General features: G+C 34.7%; 1 protein-coding gene across 1 annotated transcript; it reads right to left on the bottom strand.

Annotated features, from left to right (window-relative positions):
* Positions 1-262: 262 nt before the first annotated feature.
* On the bottom strand, positions 263-9,087 carry LOC143578652 (uncharacterized). Its single transcript, XM_077062159.1, has 19 exons — positions 7,870-9,087; positions 7,500-7,703; positions 6,610-6,714; positions 6,451-6,516; positions 6,198-6,362; positions 5,574-5,648; positions 4,999-5,153; positions 4,789-4,924; positions 4,643-4,712; positions 3,882-4,009; positions 3,489-3,545; positions 3,170-3,355; positions 2,833-2,925; positions 2,579-2,731; positions 2,439-2,505; positions 2,200-2,336; positions 2,031-2,122; positions 1,873-1,939; positions 263-530 (listed from the first exon to the last, which is right to left on the bottom strand). The coding sequence occupies exons 1-19, from the start codon at positions 9,085-9,087 to the stop codon at positions 366-368; spliced, it is 3,339 nt and encodes a 1,112-aa protein (XP_076918274.1). The 3' UTR covers positions 263-365.
* Between the last annotated feature and the right edge of the window lie 4,181 nt (positions 9,088-13,268).

The raw sequence follows: 13,268 nt of genomic DNA, 5'->3' as shown, positions 1-13,268 counted from the left end.
AAGTTGATTAATTTATGTTCAAAAACAACAAAAATTGACCCAAAACTCAGATAAGAGTTGCTTTACTAAAACAACTCTTGGTGACCAACAGAAACCTCACAACCATAGATGCACCAACATCTACAATAGTTGTACAATATACCAACAAAATATCAAATATGCAACTTTCCTTCCAAGTTTGTTCACACTCAACCAAACAACCCATCCGAACGACACACTGAAAAAATGAACATCTTATGGCGCAAAGAATGGGTGAGACACCACTGACACATTTAAAAACCAACATCAATTTCCACAAAAAAAACAAGCAGCCGACGAGGATGTTTCCAGAGGCTTCTTGTGTATATGTATGATGGATAATGATGTTATGATGTAAGGTAAGATTGTATTGCAAGTTGCTGTTGTGGCTGCAAAGATGCCCATGTTGCTTGAAAGGTTGCAGGCGGCAGTGTTTGTTGCAGTTGTCTCAGTAGGTTGACAATTCTGTTGAGAATTATTTCTGTTGCAAGATCCTTGCCGGCACAAAGAATCTAAATTCCACAAAAATTAAGAAACAAAGTTTTAAAATTAAGGTTGAAAAGGTAAGCAGATGTGAGGGTTGACATAAATACATCCAATAGAATTCTAGTTGACAAATACAAGGTTGTTGAAAATATAAAATGAGAGCACTATTATTTTACAAAATATGCTCTGTTGTTAGTTTTAGTTGTTTTTATAAATATAGTCAAACCATTTTATACTTTTATCTAGTGGTGTAAACGAGCCAAGCTATTAGTAAGTTAAACTTGAATTTGGTTCGTTAAAAGCTTGAATCTAGTTAATCTTAAATGAGCCCAGGCCCGAGCTTAAAAATGATCCTGATAATAATAACTAAATAATTTATTTATTGTTAGAACAAAAATTAAAACTATATATACATATATACATACTTATATATATAATTAAAAAGAAACTAACGAATAATAACCGTGTTCGAGCTTAAAAATAATGAAAAACAATAAACCAGCCGAGCTCGAATGAAACTCGGATCGGCTGGTTCACACCCCTACTTTTAATATCAAATGGCAAATGCCGTCTTTTTAATTTAAAATTGTCATAAACATATAAACTATATAGTAAAAAGTAAGTGTCTAAACAGGCCAGATCAAGTTGGTTGGTCCACACTTTCTGTCTAAAGCTACTAATTTCTCTAATAAAACCATTAGCGACTAGCGAGTCTAATATAGTAATATAGTTACAAGAACCATTTTGTTTCAACCTCATCCTATTTAGCATGTTCCTTTTAGCTAGGTTTTAATGTATTTTGCCCATTATTAGGGATGACAATGGGTCATTGTCGAGTTTGGGACAGGTTTAGGTAGTCCCAAACCCGAACCCGATTGTTAAAGCCCGTCCCAAACCTGTTGGGTATTTATCGGATAATTACCCGTTGCTTTCCGGGTTTCCCCATCGGGTTTCCTATCGGGATTTGACAAAATACCAGTCGCGTATACCCAGACCAAAACCCGTCAGGTTTCAATCAAATAACTGATGTCATAGAATAATTGATTTATAATATATTTAGAATATCTAGAATAGAATATATATAAATATATAAAAAAAAGTTTTCACGTACATTGGGTATATAGTTGGGTAAATGGGTCAAATGTTATCGGGTAATCAGGTATATTACAATTCTCAACCCCATCAAAAAGTTCAAACTAATCCCACACCCTAACTGGGCTGGGTATTACCTGTCCCAATTAAGTTGAGTTTCCTCCCTACTCATTATCCATAAAATATAGGTCGTATCAACCCATCCATAAAAAAACAGCTTAAAATGTGCACATCTAGTAAAAATAACTAACAAAAACTAGATTAAGAACAACTAACCTCAGCAAATACAGAAACAATTTTTGGCAAATTCTGATTGTTGGGACCCAGAAGTTCCACGTCTGACCTGTAATATAAACATTGGACAGTGGAGTTTGTTAGGAGCACAATAAAAACAATGTTTTAAAGAATTAAAAGAGAGCATTGTTAATATTTACCTTTCGACCATAGAACAAAGCAACTCATGAACAACTTTAGCTTCAATAAGATCTCCTTTGATTGGCAAACAGCTTAACCATGCAGGAATAATCTGCCAGACAACACAACATATTATTTGCAAATAGACATATTTATAATCAAAGAAAAAAAATATAAAGTATGATCTACCTGAGCGGAATCGATACTGTCACGATGAAATTGACATATTTTCCCCAAAGCAGAAACAGCATTATCATAAGCCATCACATTTTCAGGCTGGAGAGCATTAGGGTGTCTAATTACCACATTTAGCCTTGAAAGAGCCTCTGTAAAAATAAGTGCACGAGTAATTGCCATACATCTTTGTAAAAGTTCAATGTTTCATATTTATCCTTTCAGTTTTCATAATGTTATATCATATAGTTTACCTCCAACAAGTGGCTTTATGACAGAACCACCATACTCTGCACACACTCCAAGTCCATATACAGCAGCCTGAATTTTTAAAGAATATATATAGTTCAGATCATAAGAAAGCAGAAATCAATCAAACAGTGATGATGCTGACCTGGCGAACATCTGGATTCTCATCATTGCAAGCTTCAAGGAGAAAAGGAAGATATGTGTCATAATACTTTAGAGCTGCTTCACGACACTGTTCTGCCACATCATCAAAGATGCAAATTGCAATCCTCCTTTCTTCATCTGTTTTATCCTTGCCCTAAAGTGAATAAGTGTATTCATCGTTAACAGATTTCTGATTTTACCCCAACTTCAAAATATCATACTTATCGTGTCAAAAAATAAAATTGTCATACTTACCCACATCGGCATCAAATATGATGACATCTCATCAAAGAAAGGCAAGAAAGAGGCTTTGAATGTTTTTATCAATGTTCCCAAAATCTCACCAATCTGAAACAGCAAATTAGGGTAAACACAAATATCTAAAAAACAGGATCATGTTTACATTAAGCAATTTTGCTAACCGTAATTTATGAAAAAACAAAAGATATGCCATGCCATAATCTTATTATAACTAATAACGTTGTTATGCTTGTAACTGTAGCCTTGTTGGTGATTCAACTTCCATTTATGTTTGGTAAAGATATAAACTTAAAAAAGGACAATAAGAGGAAAAGAGTTGTTGAACAAAAACCTGGTCAAAAACTTCTTCCTCTTGCTCATTTTCCTCTTTGAGCAATTCTCCTTCTTCAGCATCAAAATCTTCAGCTTTTGTCCTTTCTGCTCTTTCGGTTTTTCTACTCGAACTTGCTGTGATTACCTGCTTTATTTCATCCACAATGCTTCTCACCTGGTTTTCATCTAAAAGTGGTCCAGATACCTAATACCCCATGTTGAAAAAACACTTAAGATAAATGGATTCAACATTCTATGATCTATATACAGTTATGTGTAATCAAACGCTATAAAGATAATAACTTTAACTCACACGTTTGATAAAGACTATAACTAACCTGTATACATTCGTTTAACGCATCCAGCATACTTGCACAGATTTCTGTATCAGGTTCCTGCAACGATTAAACCAGAATGTTTTTTTTATAATTTTTAAAATTTCTCATAAATAACTAGTGAAACAAATATGATTATAAAATAACGCCATTTGAACAATATTCTGATTTTATAAATTATAACTAATAAGATCTAAGTGGTGTGTGCATTGGAAATAAAGATTTAATTGTTGACTAGTTCCGACTCATTTGGCCAGTTTTCTTTCTACCTAACATTTTTAAAATTTACCTCAGTCATGTAGAAGATAAAACATAACCCGATCAACCCATTCATATGTGAATGGATCAAGATTGCCATTTGCCAAATCTCAAAATTCTGTGAAAAAATAACATTACCTTATGCAAAGCTTCCACCAAAGAGGGGACTATGTAATCAGACAGCTGTTTTATATAAGATTCATTACGACCTTGAGCAAGTCCTTTCTCTATGGCTAACTTTGCAGATCGCAACAACTCCGGCATGGCTAGAAAATATAAATTCGATTAAATGTAATTATACATATGGAAAATTGTAAAGTATGAGACGATTAAGGCTGTAGATGAACTAACCGTTCAGCTGGAAGTTTATTGTTCATTTACTCAATAAATGAACAAGATTTTTGGTGTGTTTAGTTAAAAAGAACAAAAATTGCATTTGTACCTTAACGCTTGTGAACGTTTCTTAGTTCATTGTTGCCATTTACTCAATAATAAACAAGACTTTTGGTGTGTTTAGTTAAAAAGAACAAAGATTGCATTTGTACATTAATGCTTGTGAACGTTTCTTAATATGTCCACATATGTTTGTTGTCCGCCTGCTAACGTTCATTTATGTTCGTTTATTTCATGTGTATTAAAAATTTGGTTAAAATATAAGCAAATATATAACATTAAAAATGGTTAAATCGATTTGTTTTCTCTGGTTTCTCAATAAATTTGTTTGACAATGTCCATTTCTTCGTTTCGTTTAGCATTTAAACAAGCGAACATGAATAAGCATGAACAAGTTTATTACTTTATCTGTTAATGTTAGCTCATCTGTTGAGCTAATAAAACAAGCCTAATTCACATTCGTTCGGTTCATTTTACAACCATAGAAAAAAATCATATAAAAATACCTGAAACAGCTGCTTTCCTAACTTCTTCGTGGAAATAAAACTTGAGGAGTGGCACCAAGGTTGGTGCAACCTATTAAGTAAATGCATTAGCATTTATTCATACCAAACCAATAAAGTATATTAACGTTTTTAAAAATATTTTAAACCTGATCAATCCATGGGTAAAAACCTTCCTTTAACTCGTCAGCATAACAACACAACATGTTGCAAGCGGTTGCTTTCTCCTCCAGAACACTAGTTTTGATCCCTATCCTTTTATCACCAAGTGTAATTGTCTCCATACTGCAAGGCATGCAACTCTCAGTATTATCCAAATTAAAAATTATATATATAGTTAATACAAGAGAATACGATACCTTTCATCATCTGATTCATCAATCTCATTATCTGAATCTGCTGACGTAATGACGACATCAGGTTTCAGTTGAGCAGATTGAAGCAAAGGAGGCATAACAACACTCATGTAAGGAAGAAAGTCTTGCCCTAAACATTTACATAGCCGGGCCCATGCCTACAGAAACAAAGAGTGACAAAGAATGAGCAATTGTTGAAAGCTCCTATAGATTTTGCTGAATTTGCACACAAGTTCTTAGACGTTAGTTTGTAGAACTAATTAACTAAATTTCAACTTTTAAATATTAATAAAAAAACCTTTTTATAAAGTAGACATTACGCCTTTTTTAACAAAAAAAGTCAGACTTTATGTTTTTTTACAAAGTTTTAACAATTTAACAAGCAAAAAAACAAATACTTTTTTAAAACAAATAAATCAAGTGCCTATCAATAAAATTTAAAAGTGGAGAAATTTATTAATTCAAAATAACATCTAAGGATGTATAAATCATGTACAATTGTACAAACTTAGCAAAATTACAAAAGGTTTCTTTTTTATTTTCTTTTTTTGGCAATTGCTCTAAAAAGTAACACCTACTTGAAGCATGTAGCTGGTAGTGGGGTCATCAGTCTCCATTTGAGATCCTTGCAATGACATCAGCACTTCCATGACCTTAACACACAATCAGAAAAGATAAACATAATTATTCATGAATTAAGAAGCAAGATAATAATGCAATCTATATATACATATATATATAGTGGTAGGTTCAAAAGGGAACCACAAAAAAGTGGGGATATAGGGAACCATTACTTTACACATAAAAAAATAATAAAAAATTCATTTTTACATAAAAACACATTTTTGGATGATCTTTTTAGAGCTTTTACATATAAACACATGTAGAATCCATTCTCAAAAAAAAAATTTAATAATCGGCTGAAAAAGGGTAAAAAATATATTCTTCAGAAAATTAAAATTTTTTATTGGAATGTCTTCTACATGTATTTATAAGCAAAATCCCCAAAAAAGTTTATGTTAAAACTATTTTTGTACATATGAAATCGAGCTTTATATTATTTTTTTTACAAGTAAAATGCATGGTTCCCCACTATTTTGGAGTTCCCCATCGAACCCTCCCCTATATATATATATATATATATATATATATATATATATATAAAACATGAGAATGCGACTATCAAACAAACAGAAGCTTACCTGTTTAGCGTCGTCTCTAAACTTTTCCTTACCAACAGCCATTCCAACCAAACTAATGCATTCCATTGCTTTAGCTCTAAGCATACGATTGGCTTTATCATTTGCATTAACTAATATAGTTTTTAAGTACGGCATAACCGCATCATAGTACTTTTGGAAGTGTTCCTATTAATGCACAAAAAACAAGTTAAACAATAAATGTAAAGTTCTAATTCTAGAAAATAGAGACTAAAAGTGATGATGTGTATGCTACCTGTGATGAATCAGCAACAGATGCTAGAGCAGTCAAAGCCCCTTCTTGTACCATTTGCTTACCATTCTACATAAAAAAAAAGCATCATTAAGTCAATTTAAAAGACATATTTTGCATTTTTGCTCATATAAATTGCAGCATCCACCCCAACTAAATTACCTGTAGCAATACAAGCAACTTGCTCACTATTCCATCCAAATAAGGAGTCAAGATATCAGGAGTGCAGTTCTCACTAAAATTTAGCACTGCTGAAGCAGCATGTGCCTGCAGAACAAAAATAAAATATATATTAATAACAAACATGAGATTGGAAGTGCACTCAAGATGTAAGATGTCATTCAGATATTTGGTAAGCTATATTCGTTGGTTGAGAATATACCATGCTCACTAATCATAAAAAGATACAAATAAAGAAAAATGAAAGGTGTGATACTGCAAAAAAGAAAGGTGATCGATTGAATATAAAGACTTCATAGTTGGGCAAAAAAGCATTTATTCAAAACAAGTGCCGCTTACTTCTCAAGTTCAAAACTAGTGTCGCTTACTTCTCAAGTCAGATGTAACTCAACTTTGACTTTTTAATAAATTCTTAGGAATACAAATGAGATCACCCCTTGTATAAGGCATTATAAAGTAAAAAATGATTTTTGTCGTACGACGAGAACTATTTATTCAAACTAGTCTTGTTTACTTTGCATATCAGGCTACAACTAGACTTTGTCTAAAATAAGAAACATATATAATGGACCCTAAACTCCTCCCTTAACGTGCATTAAAAATCATAAATATTAGTACAAACTAAGCTCGCTATATCATGCATGGCTTTGTATAACTCAATCAAAAACTCATTATCCCAAATAGAAGGAAGCAAGTTCCATATAAATTTGATCAAATTCCAAAAGATATACAACAAATAATTTAAAGCAACCATTGCAGTAGCTACTAGCTAGAGCTTTATGTAAGTTCTATATCTCCATAAGTCCATGGATATGAGTATACAATGCTAACTCAACGAAACCAACATATACACATTAATAAACGGAACATGCCTGAACACGCGGATTATTAAAGTCATCCATTGAAGCAGCTAGAGCTGGTAGCACTCTTTGGTGGTATTGGACTTGCAAGTCTGGGCCTAAATCTGTAGCCAATTGTCCGATTGCATTAATTGCAGCCCATCTCACACGTGGGTGAGGATTCTGGAATGAATTCAATACCATCGTCACCACTTGCTCCAAATTCTTGATCATCACCTGCATCATAAGTTATTCAAGTTTCAAAATATCGGAAACAGCAGTGAAGACAATATTGTTTTCCAAAACAACACAAAAATAACAAGCATAACCATATACTTATATATCATAGTTACAGTTTAATATAATCCAAACTACAACAAATAAATTCCAATAACATTTTTACCTTTGAGCATCCCTCAGCTATCTGTGCAAGAGCAATCAGAGCAGCATGATGTTTCTGCCATTCAGGAGCCGCCAAGTAAGCCGGCAACTGCTCAGACGCAACAGGGACAATCGTATTCCCACCTAGAGCAATAGCCAACCGATCCAGACACTCTTGACCAACACTATAATTACTAGACTCCCCTGCATCCTCATCCTCATTTTCAGCAGTATGCCAAGCAGGTTCGTCCTCAATATCCAACAACATCTGCAACAAGATCCCAAACAACCTGCTGATAAACTGTGGCAATTTTCTCATCATACCCGGTGCTCTCTCCCTAGCTTCTGCTAGGGTAATCACAAACTCAATAGCCAAATGTCTAGTCCCCTCTTCCAACGTCTCCGCCTCAGCAATCTGCAACATAGACCCAACCACCTCAACCAACTGCCTCCTCAAAAACCTTGGTTCCGTCCCAGCCAACTCAATCAACAACTCCAACGCCTCTTGAGCCGTAGCCTCTTGCCCGCCATTCAAAGCCTCAGTCAAAGTCCTCATCATCGCAGGAAGCAGATCCTGAAACCTATCTCTATCACCCGAACTCAAACACTGAATAAAATTAATCACCGCACTCAACGCCGCAATCCTCACGTCCGCACTCCCGGACGTTGTCAAACACTGCAAAAACACTCCATGAAGATGCTTTATATGCGGAATCAACGTCTCCCCAATGTACTGTGACAACTGAGCAAATATCAAAAAAGCCGACTCCTGCAGTTTCACCGAATCCGACGACACACACTGAAACATAAACGGTAAAAGCTCCGGCCAACCGTTATCAGGCAAAATAACCGAAGCTAATTCCGAAACCGTGTCACACAACTTCTTCATAATAGTTTTCGCCTCCTCCTGCTGGACACAAGTCAATAATATAGATTTAAGCGAAGACTGAGTAGCGGGAGACAACCTGTTCCAAATCAGCGAGTCATCCTGAGTTAACTGCTTCCGTAACAGAATTGCTGACATGGCACGAGCCTCCATGTGAGGCGAAAGCTGCAGCATCTGACCTAGCTTCAGGAAGAGCGAATTCGGATCGGTTTGTTTGCAGAGATTGAATAGAAGCTCGGCTTGCGAGCGCTGGTCGTTGGATGACGACATGAGATGCAAAATTAGGGTTTCGAACGGCGCTGGATCGGCGCCGAGTATGGCCGCCAGTTGTGCTTGCTGAACCTGTGGATCCATCGCCGGCGATGATGCGTTTGACGGTGGCGATTGCGAATGATTGAAGATTAGGGCTGAAGACTAATTAGGGCAAAAGGTCGTAGGGGTAAAAGGGGTAAACAGCAATTGTTGAATGCTGATGCTCGAATATTAGAGGGAAATATATTGCGGGAGGTTGTTGCATAAATGGTCCTTTGGGTATTCTCCAATGAGTAATTAGAGTCCTTTTACAAAATAGGAAAATTGAAAATAAATATTCTCACATTTTGTGTATTGGCTGATAATAATCTCACCTTTAAAAATCACTACCAACGGTTCAACATTTTAACTATTTTTGCCTCAGTGGTCATCCGTTAAAAAACACTTAACGTCGTTACGTGTTTTTCCGAGTTTCAAACCGATGTTTTAGGGCTTTGATCGGAAGAATGATACAGGTTAACTGATGTAAAACTTATCTCGAAACTATGTATCAAATGGATTGATTTTTATTAATTGGAAATTTAAACGCCCGAATTGAAACTATTTCGTTGTTTGGATCACCGTTTCAAGATAAGTTTTACACCAGTTATCCTTCTTCCGATCAAAAGCCCTAGAGCATCGGTTTGAAACTCGGAAAAAAAAAAACATAACGGCGTCAAGTGTTTTTTAACGGATGACTATTGAGACAAAAATAGTTGAAAGTTTGAAATGTTTGTGGTAATTTTTAAATCTAAGATTATTATCATACAATACACAAATAATGGGATTAATTATTTCCTATTTGCCTATAAAATACACAATGCTAACCTGCCAAAAGAAATTGGTCTTCTGGTTCATTGACATTAGGTGATGCTCAAAGCATGACTCAAGAGGTTTTATCTTTCATTGTGTCATTGGATGAATTAGATCGGGAGTGTCAGAATTAATATGGACGGTTGGCATCCCGTCTTAAAAAGACTCACTCAGGTATTGGAGTTGATTTCAAATGATGTTAAAAAAATTGTTTTCAATGACAATTTCATATTAACGTAAGAGTAACTTCCTTTGTCCATGATGAACATTAGAATAATTTCTATCTCAATCTGATTGATACAAACTGTTTTGAAATAACATAATTAGATGCAAATATAGTTACCTTTTTACTAGACAACCAAAGTGAGAGTAAGTAGTGTTGTTGTTCACAATGCGTACGTAGATTTTATCGGCCAACTAATTATAATTTTCATTATTAAAATCTAATTTTCCTTCTAATATTTTAATTTTTTTTTATTTTGATGATAGTGCTTAATTCTTTAAAGAAAAGCTATTATAATTAAAATGAATCCATGTTAATTTGTTATGTGCTTTATCAATAGTGTTCGTAAACTTAGGATGTGAAGCTGGTTATGTCACAACAAACTAAGCAGTTTGTGTTAGAAATGCTATAAAAAAATTGAACTTGTAAAAAATTCATTCATTTTACTGTCTTTAAATGTGTCAGTGGAATAATAATAATAATAATAATAATAATAATAATAATAATAATAAATAATATAATGCATTTTATATATGGATGACCATTCCATATATGGATGACATATCATATTACTCATTTGCTTGGTTGTAAAGGGGATTAGTTTTTATTAAATCATCACATTCTTAAAAGTCTTGTTAATTATATATTTTATGAACTCTTAACATGATTTTCGTCCCTTTGTGTGGGTAGATTATTAAATATTTTAAATAGTAATCTCAAATGATCAGTTTACGCCTTGCTTGCGGTGGCCAAATATAATGTATATATATGTGAACTCTTGGGCGGGCAAAAGTGAAATTGCACTAATTTTGACGTTATTTTACTAATCTCGTGAAAATAACGTTAAAAGTGGCGGAAGGTTAATCAGGAATCATGTGGTGGCGTTGATAGCCGAAAGACAATGGTACATGCACCAATCAACCGGTGTGCCGATGGTTGAGTGTTATGTGCTTTATGTCCAAGGCTTGATGCAAAACTACTATCAGCAATTTCATCTCGTAACCGTGTCATGTATTCCCGTCTGATGCAGTGCCACGTGCTTCAACCTTATCTTCGTCAACATCAACGTGCACAGTATTTCCGAATAACACATTGGCTTGATCGTATTGCTCAAACAACTCATCGCTCAAACCTACACATAAACATTTTTACAAGACATAAATCAAGCCTAAATATAAACATAATTTAAACATAAACATAAAAGTCCATGGTTAACCAATAATTAAAGATTAAACTACTTATCTTCTAAATATCTTAAAGATACAATTTGTACAACCTAGAACTCTAGAAGTTATAAGACTGAAAATTCCCCATTGTATGTTTTTATTTTTATAGTTGTGATAAAACTGGGTTGATATCCTATTTAAAAGCAAACAACCTAACATATTAGCAAGACAAAAAACTGACTATCAACAACTTGGAATTAACATGATTAGCTTGCTTTTGGTGATTTTTTTTAACTTATTCAAATGGCAAATCGTACAATAAAACTATGAGAACAACCAAAAATCACTTAATCAAACATTAAAATCAAACCTAAACAAATTAAAGATGAGATGGAGAAGATGACAGACGGTGGTAGTTCAATAGGTGGCGTGAGGACAAGCTGGAGAAGATGACCGGCGATAGTTCAGGGGGCGGCGCGGCGCGGTGGTTCAGGTGGCACGGTAGCAGCGGTGGTTCAGGTGGTGCGGCGGCAGCGGTTGTGGAGGAGGAGAGGCTGATGGCTGGAGGGAGGAAGGAGAGATTCGGGTTGGAGGTGAATGAAGTTGTTATGTCTGATGGGTATGATGTGAAAAAGGAGATAGAAGAGGTTAGAAGACTATGGTCCATGTCTTCTAGGATAAGAGGGTGCGAAGACGTTTTTTAATGAAATGTCTTCAGAAAAACAAACAGTCTACAAGCTTAAACGTCTGCACGGCGCAGACATAAAAGGCCAGGAAGATCTTCAGACAAAAAACATACGCCACCCTAGTATGTGCTAGTTAACCAGAGAATTGGTAATTAAAAAAAAAAAAAAGTTTAACCAAAAATATCAATTGAAGATATTATCTATACAGACTAAAAGGCAATTTTGGTGTCGCAATGACTCTCATTGGGCCAAGTGGCAGAATATCAGGCCACACTATTTCTTTTTCCACTTTAGTTTCAATTTCGTAACGAACATAAAGGAAAACTGATCGAATTCGCTTCGACTCACTGCCTCAACACTCGGGTTTTACCAACGCCCGGGTTTTACCGACTCGCCACTGTAACGCCTTCTACCGACAAGGTTTTACCAACCGTTTTGTTTTAGTTATGGTACCGAAAAGACATGGCCAAACTGATCGAATTCGCGTCAACTCACCAACGCTCGGGCTAAAATTAGCATCGTTACCGTTATGAACTTTATAATATGTTAATTTTTAGTATAAATTATACGAGTGTGGGCATTGTTTTCTTATTTGACATATTTAGTATCAGTTTCTTAACGAGCTTAGCCCATACTAACTAAATTCACATTAGTACACGGCCACACCACAACGCAACGGATGCTTAAAACAGATTCCAAATACCCCTAACTTGAATCATTTGTTGAAACGTTAAGATTTGTTTTATAGCCTGTCAGTATATTTCTAAATATAAAAGGGGGTGTAATGAAAAGTTAAATGATAAGTAGGGAGCAGGTTGTGATTTTAGTGTTGAATGGATTCCACCTTATTTCAAGGCTTTGTATCATCATATGGGTTGGATCGTTTGAGCTTTTCACGACTTAAGACAACAAATGAATACTAGGCCCCAAAGAAGGGATTATGTTTCATGGATATTTATTTATCATAGCTCATAAGTTTATATTTATACAAATAATCTTTCATTCATGCTGAAGTAAAAGATGGGTATGGGTTTAAAAAGTTGACTGGAAATCCGAAATCAAAGAATCTGAACAATTCTTCAAACTTGTCAAATGTTATTATCCATTACGCCTCTGTAAATTTCGACCATGCATGTCAATTTGGAATCCGTATTCGATTGTATCCGGACTGGAACGCATTTAGGGTCGGATGTTCCATTTACTTTTGATGAAATCCTTCACATGTCAAAGGATTTTGACCGAATTAACTTTAAATATGAACTTCAATTCATTTGTCAACCAAACTCGTTAGAAATGGAATTAAGTTCCAATTTCAACAAATTCTACGAACTATACACATCAAGAGAAGATATTTAA

This window comes from Bidens hawaiensis, unplaced genomic scaffold (assembly GCF_021521415.1).
Source record: "Bidens hawaiensis isolate Kalapana, Puna unplaced genomic scaffold, B.hawaiensis_p1.1 tig00029316_1, whole genome shotgun sequence".
Taxonomy (NCBI): Eukaryota; Viridiplantae; Streptophyta; class Magnoliopsida; order Asterales; family Asteraceae; genus Bidens; species Bidens hawaiensis.
Note: the sequence above shows the minus strand (reverse complement) of the source record. Positions and strands in the feature narration are given on the sequence as shown.